General features: G+C 56.7%; 6 protein-coding genes across 6 annotated transcripts; 2 read left to right on the top strand and 4 right to left on the bottom strand.

Annotated features, from left to right (window-relative positions):
* Positions 1–4,152: 4,152 nt before the first annotated feature.
* Positions 4,153–4,500, top strand: SPBR_08005 (F1F0-ATP synthase regulatory factor Stf2; the record flags this gene model as incomplete). The annotated part of the gene is made up of 1 exon (XM_040766256.1): positions 4,153–4,500. The coding sequence occupies one exon, from the start codon at positions 4,153–4,155 to the stop codon at positions 4,498–4,500; it is 348 nt and encodes a 115-aa protein (XP_040617271.1).
* Positions 4,501–5,029: 529 nt separating this feature from the next.
* Positions 5,030–9,153, bottom strand: SPBR_06398 (uncharacterized protein; the record flags this gene model as incomplete). Its single annotated transcript, XM_040764655.1, has 3 exons — positions 5,030–6,159; positions 6,240–6,456; positions 7,165–9,153. 3 exons carry the CDS (start codon positions 9,151–9,153, stop codon positions 5,030–5,032), a joined length of 3,336 nt encoding a protein of 1,111 aa, XP_040617270.1.
* A 432-nt stretch (positions 9,154–9,585) lies between these two features.
* On the bottom strand, positions 9,586–11,049 carry SPBR_07200 (tor signaling pathway regulator; the record flags this gene model as incomplete). Its single annotated transcript, XM_040765454.1, has 1 exon — positions 9,586–11,049. One exon carries the CDS (start codon positions 11,047–11,049, stop codon positions 9,586–9,588), a length of 1,464 nt encoding a protein of 487 aa, XP_040617269.1.
* Positions 11,050–12,230: 1,181 nt separating this feature from the next.
* On the top strand, positions 12,231–13,358 carry SPBR_07473 (3-methyl-2-oxobutanoate hydroxymethyltransferase; the record flags this gene model as incomplete). The annotated part of the gene is made up of 2 exons (XM_040765727.1): positions 12,231–12,307; positions 12,437–13,358. 2 exons carry the CDS (start codon positions 12,231–12,233, stop codon positions 13,356–13,358), a joined length of 999 nt encoding a protein of 332 aa, XP_040617268.1.
* Positions 13,359–13,687: 329 nt separating this feature from the next.
* Positions 13,688–14,406, bottom strand: SPBR_07820 (Ubiquitin-like protein ATG12; the record flags this gene model as incomplete). The annotated part of the gene is made up of 2 exons (XM_040766074.1): positions 13,688–13,750; positions 13,816–14,406. The coding sequence occupies 2 exons, from the start codon at positions 14,404–14,406 to the stop codon at positions 13,688–13,690; spliced, it is 654 nt and encodes a 217-aa protein (XP_040617267.1).
* A 976-nt stretch (positions 14,407–15,382) lies between these two features.
* SPBR_06354 (Ca2+-transporting ATPase) lies at positions 15,383–20,023 on the bottom strand (the record flags this gene model as incomplete). The annotated part of the gene is made up of 1 exon (XM_040764611.1): positions 15,383–20,023. One exon carries the CDS (start codon positions 20,021–20,023, stop codon positions 15,383–15,385), a length of 4,641 nt encoding a protein of 1,546 aa, XP_040617266.1.
* Between the last annotated feature and the right edge of the window lie 2,865 nt (positions 20,024–22,888).

Here is a 22,888-nt window from a genome sequence, read left to right as displayed (position 1 = left end):
TGCAGTGTTTTGTTGCGTCTTTGTGCTTTCTCCGTCGTCGAAAACATCACGCCACAATTTCTGGAGTATTTCCAGTGTTGCCAAGCCATCGTGACACACAACGGGAGTAGGGAGAACGGAAGCCAATGGGGGATCGGTGAGAAGGGCATTGCAAGACAGTGGCTAAGAGCTGTGTCAAGACAAAATCCCCGAAATTGGTCCTTTTTGTCTCGGCGTGCTTGTGGTTTGTCGGGGTAAAGACAACTCTGATTTTACGAAGACAGCTGTCGACGTCATCGCGTGATGTCCAGCCCCATTTCGTTCCTTCCTGTCTCGACAAACTTGGGACCTTGGCAGAGAGAACAGGCAAGAGCAAACGACAACAAAAGGTCCTGTGACCTGTTGACTCACTCTGGGTGGAGATCAGAGCCTCCAAGAACGAGCGGAGGGATGGGAAGAAACAAAACAAACAAAACATCGTCGCCGTTGCAGCTCGCCATTCTGCCAATTCTGGCAGCTTCTAGGCCTGTGGACCCTGACGGAGCTGTTCTCTTCTAGTTACTCTCTACTTCCTACGTCGTAGTTGCTCAGCTTTGCGCTGCACTGCAGTCGCAGCCTGCGGTGGGGTGTGTGCGGCAGTAGCGCCTGCCCTGTGTTCTAACTGTGAACTGCTTCGGGCGGGTGGGACTGACGGGGCGTCCTGCGCGTGATCGCGTGCTGTGTATCTGAAAGTGGAGAGGGACCCGTTTTGTGGGATGAAGAAGCAACGACGTAATAGGACGTCGTTGTCTGTAGGGACAGCCCTGCCCTCTCAACACCTTTGTTCCTGAATTGACTTTTTGCAACTGGAAATCCCTCTTCAAGCTTGCCAGCTTAGCAAGGAACAGTTAAGGGGTGCAAGAGAACAGAAAGGGGAAAAGCCGAGAGGTGGGAGAGTGGGGGGAGTGGGAGAAGAGGAGAATGGCTGAGAATGGCAGAATGGGTAGTATGGCCACGGGAAGACGTGGGATTCAACTTGACCGTCATCCAGTGTCTTGGCCACCTGGCTTCTGGGCCACGATTGCCTCAGCGAACGATGCGTACGATACGGATGAGACAGAGCGAACAGAAATAGGGAGACAGCATGTCCTCATAACTGGCGCAGGCGAAAAGGTCACTTGGCCGGACTACATACGAGCCCAGGCTGGAGGAGAGCAAAAAAAGAACCAAGTTATAAAACAATGGATAAACTACCTCAGAGGGCAAAAGGGCGGTAATGCTGAGACGGCGTCTGGCATCGTCCGTCCTTGTTCTTTGTTCTTTGTGATCACTGTGATCACTGTGATCACTGCTCACGAGGGCAGTTTACGGTGGGGGTGAGAAAGGCCCGAAGGGCAGCGGTGGAATGGATGCTCTGGTGGTAGTGTTCTTCTGGAAACAGCGAGAAAGAGAGGGACACGTACGACGATTACAGCGCTGCAAACGCCTTGCACTGCCCTGTAATTACCTTCGACCTTTGCCAGCGCAGGAATGCCAGCAGCCAGGACCCACATTTACCAGAGAACAACAAAGGATCCACCCTCTCAGGCGACGCTAGCAAGGGCCAGTTTTGCGGGGTATTGCATGGTGGCGCATGGTGTGGTAACTGTTTGGGTTTGTGAGCACCAGAGCACCTTCGTCGGGCCACCCTTCTCTGTCTCCGCCTCTCACTCCAACGCTTTTATCCTCTCATTTCGTCTCCCACCTGTCTCATTTGCCCTCCTCCGGTGCCATCTCCGAGAATGTCAGCGCCCTCTACAACATACTCCGTACGTTTGGCACTTGTCGGGGTGCAGGAAGAATCTCCCGGTTGCAGATTTTGGGATCAACGAGGTGGATGGAGAAACAAGAGGCAGGAGCGGTCGGAACGAAAGAGCTAGAGTGGGTCGGCTGATGTCACAGAACGGACAGGACAGCAAACATTTATGGGTCCTTTCTGAGAAAACGAGAGCAGGGACACTCTCGACACTGTTTCTGCTTGCCACCGTCATCTGCTTGGTGTTTGTCAACTGGGTACGATTGCAGGATATCAACTGGATTCGTGGATGTAGAATGCAAGGCACCATGGAAACAGAGACATTGACAAACGTCTCTCGACAGGCCCAGGAACAGCCCCGAGCAAGAGCAACGAGCAGCCAGCAGCCGTTGGAAGGACCATTTGCGCGGGAGCGTACTGTACGGACATTGGAGCATGTTACTGGGGCTTGCTTGCAGGCATCAGAGGGAAGTGCATTCCATTCGGAGGCCACACAACCATTCGCCGATCGCGTGAGATGACGGATAACGAGGAACGGGCAAGACAGAATCTACGAGAAAATGACAAAGTGGGCGATAGGGAGAGGAGAACAGAGAGAGGAGGCAGAGAGCCAAGGTGGGAAGGCGGTATCCTCTTGGATGTTTTGTTGGGGAAAAGGTGAGCGAGTGACCGATAGCAAACAAACGAAGAGGATCTGGCTCGAGGCGTGGAAAAAGAATTACACTAGTCGTCTACACGGCGAGTACACCGTCCGCTCTGTTTCGCCGGCCATATTGTGTGTACGAAATACTGCCAAAGGCGTAGCAGGGGGGTGCGCGAATGTGTCAATCGTGCTTTCCCGCCCCTGGTTGCGTCAGGTCACGCGACTCTGATTCGGGGACGTCCCAATGGGAGACGTCACCACAGCGTAGCTCGCCTGACCTTGTGTGGGGTGGGGGAACAGGAGAGGAAAGGGAAAGAACGACCGGAGAAAGAAAGGGAAAGAGCGACACTGGAGCTCTTGGAAGCAAACGGGAATGGCGGCTGGTTGAACAGACCAAGGCAGTAGGGGGCAGGAACGGATTGCCGTATGAGTGGCCTGTTCGTGAGGTTGCTTCCTTCCCCCATCTACTCTTTCCTGCTCGCCTGCCTCACTGTAACTGTCCCCGATTCCACCATCGCTTTAAAAGAGACCATCCCGTCCACACTCTGCATCTCCCATTTCCTTCTCCTCTCCCTCTGCATCTCTGCTTCACACCATCACAAACCACGCAACAACCAAAGACATCCGAACAACGTCAGCTTGCAGGAGCTCTCCAACACAGCCAACCACACTCTTCGCCCTCTCTCTGCTACTCTATCGCTCCCCCTTTCTCTCGCTACATCGTATCACTTAAACCGCTCATCTTGTCATCCAACCAACCATCCATCCATCCATCTTCCACTTCTGCCATCGAGCCAGCACGTAGCTCAACCGCCGAGGCCAATCACAATCGTCTCCGCCCACGCTTGCTTTTCTAAACTCATTGGACTGTCGGCCTGGACTACCCACTTGTCACTGCACATCCGCGTCGTCCTTTGTTCCTCGCCTCGTCTCTGATAGCCGACTTTCGAAAGCCTTCTAGTTTTCTCCCTTGTCTCGTTTCTCTTCGCTGCTGCTCTTGTCTTGTCTTCCATTTCACCTTATCGTCCTATTTCCCTTGGCTTTCATTCAAACGTTTGACGACAATCCCCTATCTTCCTTCGTCATCTCTATCAACATCCCGTCTCTTATCACGCAAACGCCCCAGCCGGTTCATCTATCAACCATCCACGAGCGTCACACGGGTATCACTTGGCAGCGTATTCAGCACCATTTTTTATCAACTTCGCCAACAGTAAGTTTTATCTACTCCTTGGCTATATCGCGGTATTTTGCCCGTCGATTGCCTCTGCTTTGTCAGACTAGCCCTTGGCGACCATCGGAAGTACATCCCCAATTCCCTTTGCCTATCATACTCTGCTCAGCACTGGACCTCTTGGTGCGTCTCAGTTGTCCTGCTACTCCTCAACACTGTTCGGAACCTACGTTATTTAGATGACCCCGCACTACATCGTCGTTTATAAGGGCGTCCTCCCCCTAACACATCTCACAGGAATTTCCCTGGCGTTTCATCTTTCTTTTTTCCTTCCCTTCCACCTTTCCGTTCCACATTCCATCCTTCAACAGTCAGTATTTCATGCATCCATCTCCGGGCTGTCTCTACATTCATCATAGTGTGATGTTTGTTGGTGCTGTGGATATTTTGATGCATATATATACATATATATACATATATATACATATATATACATATGTATCAAATGCTATTGTCTAGAGCAACTTCTAACAGCATGCAGTGACTCGCTCTCACAAGTTCAACGACCGTCCGCGTGGCGACATGGCCGATGCCTACTCGCCTGACGACAACATGCCCAAGTTCTTTGCCAAGAACGGGTTTGCCGACGCCGACCCCAAGAAGACCAAGAAGAACGGCAATGGCAAGGGCAACTGGGGCAGCATGGGCGACGAGGTCAATGACCAGCCCTTCAACTTTGCCAACCCTCGCCGCCGCTCCAACAGCAGCTCCATGACCACCGACATCAAGAACTTCAAGACCAAGTTTGACGTCAACGAGCCTGAGCCCGTCTTCGAGGAGGGCATCCACGGTCCCCTCGAGGACGACGAGGACATGCTCCGCTCCATGGACTCGAACTCGACCGAGGGCTCCGAGGACATGAAGAACTAGGTAGACTGTATCTCTATTCTTCCAACATGATGGGCATATGAGCACGTCTACGCGAAATGGCCTTGTCTTTCTTCATTCATTTCTGTCTCAACATTTTTATTTTCCACGCCCGCTTTTGTCTGCACAGCCATTTCTCATGTCATCATTGCCTTATCTCTTTTGCTTCTTACTTTCCCTTTACTTGTGTACGGAATTATGGGAAATTTTCATGTGTATGTATGATTCGACTTTCATCGGTTTGGAACGGGACGGACGGTTTTATCGGTACGGAGACAACGAAACGCTTAACGAAACTCAACTTACGGCGACGCGAATGTATTCATACCTGACGATATATTGCGCGGCTCGCAGCATATAACGAAACATTACTATTATCTCTATTCTGTTTGCATTGCACTAGACGACGGGGCTCTGCCTCTGGCTCTGGCCATGCGATCCAGGTGTACCATATAATTAGCTAGCAACGAAAACAAAACAAACATGCTCATAGGATCATTCATATTCACGATCGTGACTGTCATGAAACCCATCAACCACGCAAGGCGACGTCCCAGGAAATGTCCTTGGCAAACGCGGTCGTACGTGAAAAAGCCCCAACGGCCCGCGCAGCGGGTTTTGTGCCGTAGCCCTCAATCTTAATAGAGCCGATCCGCAGACAGGCGTGTCCATTGTCCAGGTCTGTGCGATCCACGCCCACGGGCACGACAATGCTCGTCCCGTCTACGACAAAGGGGAGCGTCACCCGCTGTTGCTGTTGCTGTTGCTGATGCTGTTGCTGTTCTTGTTGTCCTGCCGCATCTTGCACAAACGTCAGCGCCTTCACACCGTCACCTGGCCATTCGCCGCCCTGGTCTGCCACCAACGCAGTCCGCAACGCTTCGCGGAGAGCAGTCGGACACGATACGAGGCCCATGTTGTCGAGGATGGCCCGCTTCCGTTGACCGCCAGGAGCGTTGGACGACGACGGTCGTGTCTCCAAGTGTGTCCACAGTGCACCCAACGCCCTCGCCCGGCGGTCAATGTCGGCGGACGTCGTTTGGGCCGCGTTCACTGCGCTCACCGCGCTCACCTCCGGCACGTGACGCCACACCACCTGCCGGTCGGCCTTGCTCAGTTTCGGCGCGGCTGCGGGAGGGAATGGCGGGGTGTACGTGACAGGCGTCTCCGACGCACGCTCGGGCAGGTAGAGACCCCTCCGCAGCACGTCGCTCAGCAAGTGTGCGCCGATGGGGGCCAGCCTCTCGTGCAGGTCGGCCGCCGTCACGCGGTCTGGGAGGGCGATGCCAAAGGGGTGCTCGGCATTGACCTTGTCGTGGCCCTCGACGGGGCCCTCGACGGGACCCTGCAGCAGCCGCCGTCCGCCGTCAAAGGTCGTTTCGTGCAGCGTCTGCACGGTCACGCCCGTGCGCGTCCGGCCCAGCAGCACCGCGTGCTCGATCGGGGCGGCGCCGTGCAGGTCGGGCAGCAGCGACGGGTGCACGTTCAGGCCACCGAAGCGCGCAGCGCGCAGCAGCCGCGGAGGCACAAACAAGCCAAACGAGACGGCCACGACAAGGTTGATGCCGCGACCGGACGCGGCAGGCGGCGGCGTCCAGCCGGTAAACGTGTCGCGCTCGTGGATGGGGAGGCCCAGCTGCGTGGCCAGAACTTTGACGGGGCCTGCTCAGTGGTCAGCGGCAAAAGATGCAAACCGTCGGTTCATTTTTTTCCTCGGTCCATCCGTAGACGCGGGCACATACTGTCTACGGCCTGCTTCATCCCACGGCCACTCCGCTTGGCGGGGCGGACGACAACATCAAGAGAAGCAATGCGGCCGGGCCGGTCCGGGGACACAGCCATTCCGTCGGTCTTTTGCTGCAGCATGACATCGTAGAGCGCCTGCAGGGACGCGCAGCTAAAGGCGTCGGAGCCGCAGAAGAGAATCCGGAGCGGCTCGTGGTATGGCGTGTCTGAGTACTGTCGGATGAGGCGCGGGCTGCTGGTCGAAGGAGCTCGCCTGGTCCGGAGCAAGGGAGACACAGCCGGCTTAATTGGTATACATTTGGACGTGTATGCCAGAGGCCGCCATAAGGAGGGCCCGGCAGCCATTCTTGTCGATTTCCTATCCTGGGTCGTCGTGGGACGCACCGGCCATTTGGGAGTTGACGTCGGGCGTAGCGTGTTTTCTTCTGCGCACCCAAAATATCAAATATCACCAGGCAAAAAGTCGTGCAAGGCATGAGGGTCCACTTTGATTGGCCGTACGTACGACAACTCCACTCCACTGACAGCCTCGCCGGCAGAATTGCGCAACGAACAGATCAATCACAACGTGTAATATCTTTCATTTAATCGTTTTTGTCACATTCAGAAACATCATTAAGCTCATGCGTCTCGTAGTTCCTCGTGCAAGCACCAGTCGCTGGCAACGATCCACGACTGGCCAGCCAGAGGGATTTCCCATGCCGGATGGGATATGGACACGACAGTCTGTTTTGGTGGTTCTGCATTCCCAGAGGGGCCGTCAGATACATCGCTCATACCGTCCACAGCGCTGTGTCCAGCTTTCAGGTCTGTCGTCCACGGTCTTCCCGCACCGGCCAACAATAGCCGAGCAGGTGGCATTGCCTCTGTAGTTTCTGTGTCGTCTCTTTTCGAAGCAGGTTTCTGTTGCCTCCGGCCGACGGCAAGGCGCACCATCCCAGGCATCTGCCGTGTCTCATCGATAACAAATCGACCCAGGCCACCTGCAGCCGTAGGCATCGATGTCGCCGTGTGCATCCCACCACCGCTCTTGACTTGCAGCAGCCAGTCTCGCAGCGACGCTGCCAGTCCACCAGGCACGTACTGTTCGGGGGCCGTAATGGCCGCGGCAGCCGTAGCACTCGGGCTCGCCAGCCCATCCAGGCCGTCCATTTCATCGTCGTTGCTGTGCCTGCTGTGTCGAGGCCGCTTCTGCTTCCGGCGGCGCTTCTTCTGGGGCGAGAAAAAGTCGGGCGGCGGTTGGTGGAGAACCGCATCGTAATAGTGCTGCTGCCGAGCGGGTGTCGTCAAGTCTTGGTCAGACGTGTGTTCGCCACCGTTATTTGTGTATTCACCGTCAGGCAGGCTCTCGCCCTCGGCAGCATCCGCATCGTCCCCGGCCAGATCGGTCGACTTTCGTGTCATGAACAGCCTAGCCCGTTGAAATGTAGGCAGGCGCTGTCTTTGACTATGCAGTCGTTTCTGCTCTTGTTGCTGCTGTTGCTCCTGTTCCTGTTCCTGTTCCTTTTCTTGCTGCCTCTGTCTTGCACGACGGATGCGCGGCGGTGTTTGGTCCAACATCATGTCCTCGTCGTAGTCGTCCTCTCGTCGGTCCTCATCGTGATCGTCGTCCATCATAGCGTCGTCCTCGTAAGTGTCGCTGTTTTCGTTGTCCACTTTGTTCGCGGCATGGCCATGACCATCGTCATCGGACGAGTCCGCATACTCGAACAGCTCGCCATAGTCGACAATGTCTCGTATCTCTTCGTTGCCGTATCGTCCTCCATCATCGCCACTGCCGCTGCTACTCTCCGCGTCCACAATGTCGTCACCGTCCCAGCCGTGGCGTAGCTTGTTTCCCGTCTTGATTTTGAATAAAGGGACAAACGAAGGACGGCCATCATTTCTCGCTTCGTGGCCGTCGTCCACGTCCACGTCCACGTCCACATCCCCGCCTCCGCCTCCGCTTTCACCGTCGTCTTGATCAGATCCTGCAATCGGTGGCGAGCTCGTAATCAGGCCCGGCGACACAAACAGGCGCCGCCGTTTCAAGGGCTGTATCGACGACAAGAGACGCGCCGCCGATGTTTTTTGCCCTGCGAGTGGCGGTCGACCGGGAGGCACAGATGTGGCGGCGCTTCTTGGGGTAGTGTTGGCCGCACAAATCGCACTCTCCCCGCTATTGTCCTCGCCCTCGCCGGCACCCTCGCCCTCGCTTCCCGAATGGCTCCTGCTGGGTGCCACATCTTCAATCTCGTCCTCCAGTTCCAAACGCTGCTTCCGCCGCCGAGCACCAGCGGAGACTGAGAAAATCCCTGGCCGTGGTAGGTGCAGTGGTTGCGCAGGCTGTTTCGTCCGCGTTGCCGTCGGTGATTCCCGGACAACCAATGGTGACCCATCGTCTTCCTCATCAAGGCGCCGCTGTGGCGTCTGTGGCGTCTGCGGCGGTCCTTGTATGGGGGAGCTGCCGTCCTCAATCGCATCGCCGCCGCCCTCAAACGGGTCTTGGTGGTTGCGGTTCTGCAGCAGCAAGGGCGCATGACTGTGGAACCGCCGGCCGACCACACTAGCACTTCGGCTGCCAGTGTTGATCGCGCCGTCAACACGAAACTTGCGGGCGGCTGGCTGCGATGCCGGCGTCGGCACATTACTCGTGTGTGATCGACTCTGCCACGACGGCGCAAACCGCGGAGTCGGCCGCACCGTCGCACCGCTGGCAGGTGTCAAGCCTGCATCAGTCCCGCCTTTGCTGCCGCTGCGCTTGGACTTGGGCAATCGAAAGCGAGAGGCATCCGGTGTCTTGATGCCGTGCGTTGTCAGTTTTTCTAGTTGTTCTAGTTCCCAGCTCGAGCACACCTCCTGGGATGGACATACAGAAAACGGCGCCGACAGTGAGGCCTGCGAGGCCGCCGGTGGTTGAGGCAGAGGCATGGGCCTGTATCTGCACAAGCCGATTTTATCTAAATATTGTATCCATTGTTCATCCAATGGCACGGTGGGTGTGCAGTCATAGTGGTGGCCTCGCGTGTTGAGAGAGAGACGCGCTATTTGCGTTTGACGCGTTAAGTGGTGTCGGATTTAGCAGACGACAAGTTGCCATTTTAGGTCAGCATCCCCCGTGACACAAGGCTGTCACCACCACAGATTAGCATGCCAGTCCAGACTCAACCGCTGGACGTCTACTCCCTGCCGCACTCGCACTTTATTCTTCATGTTCCGCAAAATTGTAAATCATTCGTCTATCATGCTGTAGTCATGCTGCCGAATTCCCTAATATGCCAGTCAAAGCAGGTATGTAATGTCACCCTCCCCTATTGCATTCCCGTAATCCAATGCAACCCAACTCGCCCTTTTGCAAGTCAATCAGCCCCGATTCAGCGTGTTGCCTGCGCCCCTGGGGTTCGCCTCCGTAAATTCGTCCCAGGCACGCTGCTTCATCGTCTCGGCGTCGGCCTTTTCGTAGTTGTCCTCGTCTGGCACCGGCGGGATGCCGCTGCTGGGCCCGCCGCCCTCAATGATGCCGCCGCGCTTGCGCTCTTCTTCGAGGTACTCGTCGATGGACATGGTCGGCAGGTTGTGGCCCGGGCGGAACACGTTCTTGGCCATCTCGGCACGGCTGCCCAGGATGGTAAAGGGCTGCTTGGGCTTGCCGTCCTTGGACAACAAGGGGCCGCTGCCGCCCGGGTTGACGGAGCCAGCCCACGTGGGCGAACCGGCCAGGGCGCTTTGGAGGCGGCGCAGCACGGGAGTGGAGCCCATGTTGCGGAGGTCGTCGACGCGGGTGAGGTCACCGCCACCCCTTTCGGTGGCCCCAGCCGGTCGCTGCCGGTTGTCGCCGAGCCCGCCCGCCGACGGGCCATGGCTGCCGTGTGGCATCAGCGGAACAGGTGCTTTGGCCAGAATGTCGTCCTCCACATTGATGCCCTCCAGGCCCTGGAAGGCCATGTGTGCACTGTAGAAGAGCGCCGCGAGGTGAAGCTTGCGGGCCTCCTCTTCGTCGTCGTCGCCTTCGTCGTCGTCACCGTCATCCTCTTCATCATCCTCGTCGTGGACGCCCGCTTCCGCGTTCAGGCTTGAGCTACCCTCCACCGGCGCGTCGCCCGTCTTGTCCTCGCTGCCGTCGACAACCCGCAGCCGCTGCCGCCGCCGCCGCGACAACTCCCGCCGCTGCTGCTGCCGCTGCCGCAGCACGTCCAGCTTGTCTCGCAGCTCCTTTTCCGCGCGGAACGCGGCAATCTTGGCGTTGCGTCGCGCCGCCGGGTCGGCCAGGCCGGCCAACCCACTCCCCGCTCCGCCGCTCGAGGCAGTCGACGTCCCGATCCCACCCGTCGGGCCCAGTGTGCTAAAGTGCGTGGGGTCCTCCGTGTACGCCTGCAGCAGCCGCGCGTACGGCGTCGTCAGCAAGCCGTACCCATCCAGGTGGTGCAGGAACCGTTCGTAGGCCTCGCGGGCCTGCTTCAGCACGGCACGGCGTTCGGGGGGGCCCGGCTGGGCGGTAGGCAGCTTGAGAGACAGCTCGGCGATGCGGTAGGGCACCAGCAGGTAGGGCAGGTGGGCGGTCGAAATGTCCTCGACGGACTCGTTGGTACTGAAGAGGGCCAGGTCCTGGACGCGGCGGCCGCACTCGACGTAGGACGCGAGGGCTTCGCGGACGGCCTCGCCATAGGACAGAGGCGTTCCGGCGCTGTTGTTGCCGTTTCGCGACGCCAGACCGGCGCCGCCTGGGTGAAAGGCACCGCGCTCAATGGCGTCGCGCAGACGCTCGGCTGCAAGATACGTCACCTTGACCGAGCGCGGCTCGCGCTGTTGTGGCTCTGCCGAGCTCATTCTGTGTCGTGTTTTTGGTCCTGGATTTGCCTTTGTCCCTTTCAACGCGGAGAGGCCGGCGCCGGGATGAGGATGTGTTCGACCTTTGTATACGACGATCGGTCTTGCTCGTCTCGATTATCGTAACTCCTAAACGGTCGTGATCGTAGCGTCTGAACTGCGTGCGTGGTCTTGTCGTCGAGGTTACGGCCGGAACTGAAGCTGTGCCCAGCAAAGGCTGACAATAAATTCAGGGCCTAGTCGTCTTTGTCAGCCAGTTGGGTCTCTGGCGGCAAACAATGATTTGGTCCCATAAGGCCCCTCCACTGGCCAATGACGTATGGCCGGGAAAGGGGAAAGACAAGTCCCCTAAAAGTATTCTGATGCCGTGTTAATACGGAGCAATAGGGGAGAGCGGGCGCTCACAGCGCACCAATGGCCGCCCTGGCCGCCTAACGGGATCCAGAAATTTTGCTTTAGTGCGGTGGTTGAAAAGGAAGGTGCTCTCGTGTTGGTAACTAAGTGGTGGAGAGGTCACGAACGACGAAAACCTCGGCTTAGGTATCTTAGGGGCAGAGGATCTTGCCGTAGTAATTACAGCGCCTTCCAGCGCCCCGTAGGGTCTCAGGTGTGTCAGTACCAGCCCGTAGGCCACGTAAGACAGGGAAAACCCTTGGAGCCACAGCACACCTGTCAGCGCTTTCCAGCGTTCGTACTGTACTCTGACTCTCGGTATTAGCAAATGTGCCCCTTTTACAGCCCCGTAAATTAGTCGCCAACTTTTTTACAGCCCTTTTTTCTCCTTTATTCTCGTTTTTGCTGAATCGAGGCGCGAATAGGCAAAAGGTCTCAATTGTACACGGTAAATACCATCATGGCCAGAAACCATAAAAGAAGCGAAATGGCACCAAAAATGCCAATTTTGCCTCTTCCTCTCTTGCTCTCCTTTTTTCGTTTCTTTGTTGAAATGGTGAAAAAAAGGTAAAAGACAACAATTGCGCAGTCAAATTGCTATTTATTTATGTTTTGTTTTATTTTATTTACTTTCCATACAGTCGCTCGCTCCTTCCACCACCAAGCATCACCACAGTTGCATGTGACCGCGGCCACCCAATTATCGCGGCAGTGACCCGTCACGATTGTCATTGAAGCTGCCAGTCTCACAAACACATCCCCACCACAATTGACTCCTCCACTTGACAATGGCGGCGTTCTCGTCGGCCCTGGCTCCGAGCGTGCGCTCCGTGGCCGCCATGCTGCCCGGCACCTTCCTCCGCCAGTCGGTCCGGCCTGTCTCCTGCCGTCTCTCGGCCCCACTTTTGTCTTCGCCGTTGCCACCTTCTGTTTCTTCTCCCCTGTCGCCCGTGTCTCCGTCCCTCTCTTCCTCCGCCACACACGTTCGCTATAGCTCCCATTCACCCCTGGGCACGGCACAAGCCAACCCGCGCAAAAAGGTCACCGTCGGCACGTTGCGCTCGCTCTACGCCAAGAACGAGCCCATCGCCGTCATCACCGCCCATGACTTCCCCTCGGCCCTCGCCGCCGACCAGAGCGGCATGGACATGATCCTTGTGGGCGACAGCCTCGCCATGGTCGCGCTCGGCATGGAGGACACCAGCGAGGTGCTCGTCGAGGAGATGCTGCTGCACTGCCGCTCCGTGGCCCGCGCCACCAAGTCGGCCTTTGTCGTCGGCGACCTGCCCATGGGCTCGTACGAGATTGGGCCCGAGCAGGCGCTCGCCACCGCCATACAATTCGTCAAAGAGGGCCGCGTGCAGGCCGTCAAGCTCGAGGGCGGCCGCGAGATGGCCGCCACCATCCACAAGATCACCTCCGCCGGCATTCCCGTCCTGGGCCACGTCGGCCTGACGCCGCAGCGCCAGAACGCCCTGGGCGGCTTCAAGGTGCAGGGCAAGACCGCCGGCGGCGCGCTGCGCGTGCTCGAGGACGCCCTGGCGGTGCAGGACGCCGGCGCCTTTGCCGTCGTGCTGGAGGCCGTCCCCGCCGAGATTGCGGGCATCGTGACGGACAAGCTCGACATCCCGACCATTGGCATTGGTGCCGGCAGCGCATGCTCTGGCCAGGTCCTCGTGCAGGTCGACATGACCGGCAACTTCCCGCCCGGCCGCTTCCTGCCCAAGTTTGTCAAGAAGTACGGCGACGTCTGGGCCGAGGCTTCGCGAGCGATCGAGGCCTACCGCGCCGACGTCAAGAGCCGCGCGTACCCGGCAACCGAGCACACGTACCCGATACCGCAGGAAGAGCTCGACATGTTTGCCAATGCTGTCGAACAGAGCACTCATTTGCATAAGCAGAAGCAGCCGTTCTAGGCAGTGAGACAGAGAAGAGGGGGATGCCGGCCGGGGAAACGGGAGTCGGAGGGTGGTGTATAGCGTTGCCATTTCCATCGTCTCGTACGACGTCACAGTTTTCCATATTGAGCATTGCATTGTGTCGCATTGGCGTGGCGTTGTTTTTGTATAGTTTAGCTCTTTCCGCCCTTTTTCACATCTGGTTAGAATGCTTATAGCACATATTGATGATTTTATGCTTGTCTGTATTGCAGAATCGAATTCGAGGTGTAGGTGGGGGCATAGACAATCGTCGTCGTGGTTATATCATCGTGCTTGTTGTCGTGCTTGTCGTCGCGCTTGTTTCTTCACCCAAATGCCGGTGTCAGCGAGTATGACACGTTCAGCTGGTCGTGCGAGTCCTTGAAGCACTGCAGCACAGTGTTAGTTGTTTGAGAGGCATCTGGTGTTCCAGTTCGAAGGCACCGCATCATACCTGGTGTAGATTGCCCACCACTTCGTCCAGGGCCGGCGCAAACGCCGAGTTGACGTACAAGAAGACGCTCTCTGACTCCTTGACCCGCAATGCCCGCCGTACAAACGCCACCACCACCTCGAACTTTTGTGTCGAGCTGATCTTGCGCCGCACGTCGGCCACCGCCCCGCCGCCGGCACCACCGCCAGACAGTGGCGGCGCCGACCCCACCGGCTTGAAGCGCACAACGACCTTGTCCTTGGCGAAGCGGCCGGCCGTGGCCAGCGCAGCCGTGGCATCGCGGGGGAGATTGAGCAGCACCGTGGAGGCGGTCATCGTGAGGGGGATGTCCTGGCTGTCCGGGTGGCCGTAGTCGTCGTCATCCTCCTGCTCGTCCACCGCGCCGTCACCACTCGTGAGAACACTCTCTTCATCGGACGGTGCGAGTGGCGCGGGTGAAGCGGGAGACAAAGGAGATGGGGAGGCCAAGGGCGATGGCGATGCTGGTGAAGAGGCAGCAGCAGCAGCAGCAGCGGCCGCGGCCGCGGCCGCCGGCGGGAGTCGACTGCTCTCCCGCACCCGCGGTGGTGGTGATTGTGAGGGCGGTGGCATGTTTATGTGTTTTGCGGCTACTGGCTTGCGTGTTTCTTTTCGTGTGGCACAGGCCGTAACTCAGCAAAGATGTACGCGAAGGCGTGTTGTTGAGAATGAGAGAAGAAGTTGAAGACACAGAGTCAAGTCGCACAAGGCAACATCAATCGAACTGGTGTGGACCCCTGTCGAAGAGCTCCACGTGCGGGGCACAATGGCCTGTTTCTTCCAGCTGCTTAATGCACTAAGCGGCCAAATCTACTTCTTAATACTATACGCTAACACCGCTCTCCCGCCTTTTGTGTTATCAAGTTATGAAGCTACACAGTCTCAACAGTATCAAGGCTCGTTTGTTATGGCGTGAGACAATTGATATAGACGTTTTCATTAGTCTTTCCAAGAGGCTAACTGTGCCTACTTCCGCGGGATGAGATATGTTTTGTGTCTAAATAGAAAAATCATCGAACGACTGGGGGACTCTTCCGAACAAAGCAAAAATAGCATAATAAAAGAAAAGGACAAAGTAAACGGGGAAACGCCCTGGGTTATGCCATGGTAGAACACCTTCCCGTGGTCACTTCTTGGATTTGTGTAGAAAAGTGAACGGGAGACAAAAACAAGACAAAGAAACGCTCAAGTCCAACGAGGACATGCATTACAAAAATGATGAGAGATAGACGGACAAAAAGACCAGCTGCAGTACGAGTAAACGATCCAGATAATAGATAATGCAAGTATGCTCCGTAAACCAGAAAAGAAAAACAAATGATTCGCATACCGCAGCCATTTTTCTTTCCTTTTCTTTGTCTATTCGCGGTTTCCTGGGATTCCTGTTGGCACACAAAAAAAGACGACAAGAAAGTAGAAGAGAGTAGGAGTAGTAGTGTAGGAGAGGGAGACAAGAGGAGAAGTAAAATGTACTAAGAGAGACAAAGGAGAAAGTGGGTGTTCGTAAAGTTGGGCCAAGAGAGAGAAGACGGAAATGGGGTTGAACGGTTTAATCCTTCTTCGGCGCACTGTCAGACCGGCCACGCTCGACGGCTGTCTCAGTGGTATCGTTCGTGTTGTTCGTCACAGCTGTGAGAGACGTCGAATGTGTACCATCCGTGCCATCCGTGTTGTCGCGCAGAAGACGCGCGGTACTCGACTCCCGGGTCGGTGTCTGCGAGGAACCGTTCGGAGCAGGAGATGGTGACGCAGCACGGCCAGTGTAGGACGAGCCAAAGTCCACGTTGGAGGTGGTACTGTTGCCCGCGCCGTTGTTGTTGTTGTTGTTGTTGTTGTTGCTGTTGTTGCTGTTGTCGCTGTTGTCGCTGTTGTTGTTGGTATGCTGACCGTACAGACTAGAGCTGCTGTTGCTGCGATCGATTGGAGACCAGCCCACTGCCACACTGCCGGCAATGATACCTGCCATGACGGTTGGTGCACCAAGAGCGGAGTTGGACCGCGAGCGCATCGAGCGCATCGAGCGCGACCGTCTGCGCGAGTCAGGCGAGGCCGAGGGCGTCATGAGGGTGGCACCGAGTCCGCCCGCCAGGCCGGGGCCGTTGGTCGAGCCAAAGCTATCTTCGCGCGTTGGCGTATGCGGCCGAGGACCGGTAGACATGTTGAACGAGTTTGAGCGGGAATTGGGCAGCGAGTGCGAATTGGACCGGGAGTTGGAACGAGAGTGAGACGGGGACAGGGACGCGGGCAGTGCGAAGGTCTCGCGCGGGTGCTGGATGGCAAACTTGAGGTTGTTAAGGCGGCCGCCCTTGAGGCGCTTGAGCCAGGCCAGCTCATCACGGACGTCGGCCAGCGCCACGGGATAAAAGTCAAAGCGCTCGTCGTGGGTGTAGGGGTCGGACACGGTAACATCAGGCACCTGCTCGTTCTTCTTCTTGCGGTTGGCAAACCACCGCTTGACGAATGCGGGCACCAGCTTCTCGAACCATGCGTCAGGAATCAACCGAATCAGAGCACCAATGGGAATCGAAATAAACCCGAAACCGACAGCGTAGCCCCACATGGTAGGCGACTGGCCTTCCGAGGCAATGTTGAACGCCAGGCCACCGACCTGGACAATGAGGACCTGACCGCCAACCATGATGATGCTGATGCCAATAAAGAACCAGTTCTGCGTGAGGCCCTCGAAGATGTTGAACTTGTTGTCGAGGCGGCGGTTGTTCCACTGGTTGAAGATCTGCATCCAGACAAACGTGTTGAACACGAGGGTTTGCACCTGATCAACAGTGGCATGCTCCCGCTGAGGCAAGACCTTCTGACCGCCAAAGAAGAGAAGGAACGTTATTGCCAGCTGGTAAAGGGCCTGGCCAATAATCATCTTCCACATGGTCGTCGAGATAATGGAGGCACCCTTGCGCTCGGGCAAGCGGTCCAAGACACTCGGTTGCGGGGGGTCAGTGGCCAGGGCCAGCGCGGCGAGCGTGTCCATGATCAGGTTGACCCACAGCAGCTGCACGGCAGTAAGCACGCTGCTCTCGTCCGTGCTCGACACGGCCGACACAAACGTGAGCACGACAGCCGTCACGTTGACAGTGAGCTGGAACTGCAGGAACCGCTTGACGGCATCGTTGACGGCACGGCCCCACTTCAAGGCCTTGACAATCGAGGCAAAGTTGTCGTCCATGAGAATGATAGCAGACGCTTCCTTGGCGACCTCGGTTCCAGAGATGCCCATGGAGAAACCGACATCCGCCAGCTTGAGAGCGGGCGCATCGTTCGTGCCGTCACCAGTTACCGCAACCGTCTCGTTCTGCTCCTTCAGGCGCTGTACAAGCACACGCTTGTCCTCGGGACTGGACCGCGCCAGAACGTGAAGCCGGGGGATAATTTCAAGCTGCTCCTCCTTGGTCATGTTGCGAAAGACGGGACCTTCCATGACTTCGCTGTCGTCCTGCAGAATGCCGCAGTCCCGGGCAATGGCCTGAGCCGTTAGGCGGTTGTCACCCGTGACCATACGAACGACGACGCCGGCACGTTGGCAATCGGCAACGGCGTCACGCACACCGTCGCGGAGCGGGTCCTTGATGCCGACGAGGCTGATAAAACCCATGTTCTTGAATACATCCTCAAACACGACGTCGTCATTGGCGCCCTCGTTACGGCGAGCGTAGGCCGGAGGCCACTGGTGGAAGTCGCGGTAAACCAGGCTGATGCAGCGCAGCGAGTGCGAGGCGTAGTTCTCGATGAGCGAGGAGAGCGAGTCGCGGTTTTCGTCGGTCATCGGGGAGAGGGCAACGTCGCGCGTCGGGTCGCGCAGGATCTGGGTGCACTGCGACAGCAGAATCTCGGATGCACCCTTCACGAAAAGACGAGCGCCGCGGCCGTTGGGCAGCTCCACCACGACACCACTGCACTTGCGGCCGGAATCAAAGGGAATCAGCTGTAGCGTCTTGGGAGCGTTAGCCCGCTCCTCGCTCACAGGGCCCATGGCGAGGTGGTCACGCGCAAAACTAAGCAGGGCAGACTCGGTCTTGGAGCCAATATACTCAGGCTTGCCGTGGACCTCACCCTCAAAAGCCGTGGAGTTGATGGTGATCGACTTGAGCAGTATGTCGCGAACGTCTTTGCCAAGGCCGGAAATCGCCTCCTGGGCCGTGAGCTCGCGGTTCTCGGCGGCGCTGTTGGAAGCTACCGTCGTGTCTTTGGCTTTGTTGTTGTCCCCGCCAGAAGAGCTGGGGCTTCCGACGCCATCGACGTCAGCGAGGCCCTGCTCGCCAAACCGTTGGCCAGTACCGACAGTGCCGGCAACCACACGCATGCGGTTCTGTGTGAGAGTGCCCGTCTTGTCGGAGCAGATTGTTGTTGCATTGCCCATCACTTCACAAGCCTTGAGCTGACGCACCAAGTTGTTCTCTTTGACCATCTTGGCGGTTGCATAGCTGAGAGCAAGTGTCACGGCGAGTGGAAGACCCTCGGGGACGGCCACGACAATGATCGTGACGACGACAATGAAAATGTTGAGGAAATCTTGGCCCTTCTGGGCGGGCGTGACGTATGGGGGCAGCTTCGGGAGGCGGACGAGGAACTCGATGAAGAGAACAACAAACAGCAAGAGCGCCGCAGCACCACCAAGCTTCGCAATGTAGTCGGCAATGACGTTGAGCTTTGCCTGCAGAGGGGTGATCTCGGGGTCGTCCTGGAGGGACATCATCGTCTTGCCGTAGGTGGAGTTGACGCCGGTGGCGGTAACCATAAAGGTACCGAGGCCTTCCATAACACGGGCGCCAGACTGGATGAATGGATCCATCTTCTTCAGATCCTCGTGGCTCTCGATAGCAGCGTAGACTTCGTCGGCGGGGCGCTTGCGAATCAGGTCGGATTCGCCCGTCGCTTGTGATTCGTCGCATTTGATGCTGTGGCCTTCGATAAGCACGCCGTCCACGGGGATCATGTCGCCCGTCTCGAGGTGGACGACGTCACCGACCAGGATTTCCCAAATCGAAATCTCTTGCAGGCGGCCAGAACGGACCACCTTGACCAGGCGATCAGTCTTCTTCCGGTTCAGCTTGGCGAACTGCCGCTCCTTTTGCCAGTCGTTGAGGGATCCGACAATAACGACAATCAGGATCGCAACAATGATAGCCACGCCCTCGATCCACTCAACAGCCGGGTGCTCTGCATTATGGTCCTGGCCAAAGGTCTGGTACAGACCAACGGCCAGTGACACCACGGCGGCGATGGACAGCATAATCAGAATCTTGTCGTTGAAGGTAATCCAGATCAGCTGCAACAGCGACTTGGCCTTCTTTTCCGGCAGACGGTTGTCTTTGAAGACGCGCTTCCGGTCGAAAAAGCCCTCATCTTTACGGTCGTGACGGCCACCTGCTGCGGCAGAAGCAGACTGCCCTTGGCTGCCCACAACGGCACTCCCGTGGCCGGACACAGCCTTTCCGTGGTCCTTTGCTGCTACTGCGCTATCAAAAGAGATGGCACCGTCGAGTGAGGTTTCTTCAACACTTAACCCAGCTTTCCGATCAGTGCGCAGGCCCTTTTCGAGGCCCGCCAAACCACCGAGGCTGTAAAAGGCAGACAAGCTCTTTGGGTCGAACATTTTGCTGAGTTGGCCGGGGCTGAAGGCGAACGGGTTGTTGTCGACGTGGAAGGTGGCTTCGGTGCCACGGTCTGGCTTGAGCGCATCGGGGTCGTTCATGATCATGTCGTTGGAGCCATCCACAGACGTCGACCGAGTAACGTGCTGGACGCCACTCGCGGCGCTGCCGATAACGGTTTCGCCCTGTGAGATGGCGACGGATCGGGAGCCGTCTTCTGAGTCGACCGAGTTCTGGCGCGACCGGTGGGAGTGCGGGACGGCGAGGAAGCCATGGGTGCGGTCGCCGCTTCGCGACATGACAGGGCTCGACACGTTGTGCGAACTTGTTGGACGGCTGTCTCTGCTTTCGAAGGAGGTTGTCGTTTGCAGCTGTGGCCTGCTGCCGCTCGTACTCGCGTTGGAGCTGGTGCTATTTCCTCGTCTTGACGTAGACGCGCCGGGCCCTAATGGCGGATGTTGTGGTGCGAGGGAGTTATTGTTTGTGGATAGTGATGGTGGTTCGGTGGCAGCCGGGCTGTGTGCTGCGTCGTCCGACACAGATATGGGGGAGTTGGTGTACAGGGGGATGCCGTCTTCCGACATGATGGGATTTTGCGGAGCGCTGACCGCTGTGGTGTCTATTGTTATCGTTGGGCTGTCATCGGTGAAGATTGTGTTAGCCTCTTGTCAAGGTCTTGTCAAGGTGTGCGGGATGTCGGATTATATAAGATCTGGCAAGCAATAAACCTTCGAACAGTGGACCAGACATTCGGGACTGCTTCGAAGGGGGAGGGAGGGCAGGAAGGAAAGGTATATAAAGATCAGAGAGATTAACTTACGCCCGTGGCCTCCGTAAGGGGCCGTCTGTATCACCGCTCTGCGCCATCTTGTTTTGGAATCGGAACGTGCTCAGCGGTTACCAAGATCTGGGGTACGATCTACAATTCTGTGCTTCGCCTTCTTTTTGGTGCTGAGGTGCCGGATCGATGTGCTCTTTTATTTTCCTCGCCTATTTTGTGCTGAGTGGTGTGTCAGTGACCAAATGTTTCCGTTTCGTTCGCCTTTGCCCGACAGCTCGTCGAGTTGCGGTGGCACATCATACTAAGCGCCGGGCTTAGACTTTTAGACTCTTGGGCGGGTATCTTGGCTTAGGGGGAGAGAGGCAAAAAGTACGCTCGGCCAGGCGGCCAGGCCAAACACGGAGGAGGCTATGTTCGGGCGACTTTTTGCTCGGGCGACTGAGCAAAGCACCTCAACAAAAATAAAACAAAAACAAGAGCAAAAAAAAAATCGAAACAAAGGAGAGAAAGAGCACGCTCTCCAAATGTGAGAATAAAATACCGCAAAAGAAAATCAAAGGGAAATATGCACTTACAGAATAAGACACAAAGCTTCACAGCGGTTCTTTGAGGGTGCTGCAAAACAAAGGTCGACGAGAAAGTGGACGTTTCCGAGTTCAAACGAGTGCGCAAAGCAACTCGTTTTTGGAACCGGATAGTCGTCTTGGCTGCGCAATGGATTCGCAGGTGATCGTTCCTTCTTCCTTTACCTTCCTAGCAGGCGGCACCTGTTGCCTTGAACCGCACAGCCCGTTGCAGTTGCAGCCTTGTGAGTGGCCAGACCGGGCGCGGAGGCAGGGTGAGAAGGCAACCGAAGGGTCATGGGCGAAAGACGACAAGTGCGAATCGAAAAGACAACACAGTAAGAAGCTGAAGATGCTATCGAAATGGCTATCGTGGGTGGTGAATGTATGCGGTGTGCCCGGAAGTTCGTATGCAAAGCCAAGCTGCCGAGAGTAGTCGACTCGTCTCGCAAAGTGTAAGCCGCAAAAAAAGCCGACGTGAGTCTCGATCTTTCGTATGAGCCTCCTTTTCTCACAGCGTGAGCTGAGAAACGAGACGAGGGAAGCTACTAGCCGGTCCAGTACAGGATCGGGAGAGCAGCGAGGAAACAAAGCGAAGAGAGGAAGAAACAATGAGGGTATTGGAGTATGGAGCGTGCGGTAAAGGAGCGCGACAAGATGGAAAAGTAGAGCAAAGGACAGCGACAGGGGGTTGTGAGAGCAAGAGCAGGTCAATAATACAGAGTGGACACCGAGCGGAAAGGAGCTGTCAGTGGTCTGGGAGTTGCATCGAAAGGCTGAGCAAAGCTGGACAGGAGGCCGAGCGGGAGTGCTGGTGCACTTTATGTGTGAGCCCTACAGTCCTTGCGTTGAGGCTTGAACTGAGGAGGAAGAGCTGGTCAAAGAGAGTCGAGCAAGAGAGAGGGAGGCAACAAACGGACGACGTCGGGCTCGGCGGGAGACAGCAGCTGATATCTGCCTCGTCCTGTCGTGTGCAGAGTGCTTTGTGTGGGTATGGGTTGCAGGTCCTTTGCATGGCGTTTGTGGTTTGGCCTTGGTTGTCCGTCGACGCTTTGGGCCTGGGCAAGCTGCAAGCTGCCAGACTCCTTGTTGTCAAAGTGTATGGTGTAGAGTTGTAATTAATGTGCACGGGAATTGGCATCCAAACAATGAGCGCCAGGGAGAGCAAACTGGGGATCACTGGAAAGCTTCTTCCAAGAAGCAGGCCAGAAGCATAAGAAAGACAGGTCGAGTTTGGCGCGAAGACGACGTCCGTCACGTCCGCGCTGTTTATTTGTTGTACTGTTGTGGTGTTCGGAGCGTCATGGGGGTAGACGCAAAAAAGGAGACGGCAAGGGGGCGTGTTGTGTGCAAACTTGGTGTTGATGGCAAGGGGGAGAAAAGAGAGGGAAAGGGGCAACAGAGACGCAAAAGCCCGGCCAGAGAATACAAGAGCCAAAGGAAGGCGCGACCAGCACCAAACGATGTTCACGGAAGGTGCCTCGGTGCGTTCGCGAGTCTTGAGCAGCAGCGGGCCATTGCCCTGAGGTTTTTCAGGGCACGAATTTCCTTCATTTGTTCTTTCGTTTCCAGTCACGTCTTTTGCTCACAGGTGTTTGCCAAGAAGTCAATCACGCAGAAATGCAACAACACCAAGAGGCCCCCAAAGGGGCTGTGCAAATGGGCGTCGAGCCAATCACAGCGTGCAATATATCAAAATGTGGATATGGGGCGTGAAACTAAAGGGTGTGTCGTTATAAGATGTGCAGTCGGTACCCAGAGGGAAGGGTAAGAGCGAAGAGCGAGCGATTTGCTGGGGCGGATTTCCATTTTGTTCGCGAAACAGTCTCGACCGTGCCTTCCTGATTATCTTTTATCTCTTCATAATGATACGGCGAGTACAGAATACGGAGTACGACATACAGAGCACAAGTCGCAAAAGGGGGGTTGAGGCAGGCGCGTTTGGCTGGTTGGATCGGTCGGTGCCTTCCCTATTTGAACCTGATTCGATTTTGACAGCCCAATGCAAGGCGGAAGGCGCTTGGGGAAGCCGTCCCACACACCATCTCGCCTATCGTTCCATGTTGAAAAACTACGAGAGACCGCACTGTTTTATTGTCAAGTTG

Source organism: Sporothrix brasiliensis, assembly GCF_000820605.1.
Source record: "Sporothrix brasiliensis 5110 chromosome Unknown Cont20, whole genome shotgun sequence".
NCBI classification, from domain to species: domain Eukaryota; kingdom Fungi; phylum Ascomycota; class Sordariomycetes; order Ophiostomatales; family Ophiostomataceae; genus Sporothrix; species Sporothrix brasiliensis.
Note: the sequence above shows the minus strand (reverse complement) of the source record. Positions and strands in the feature narration are given on the sequence as shown.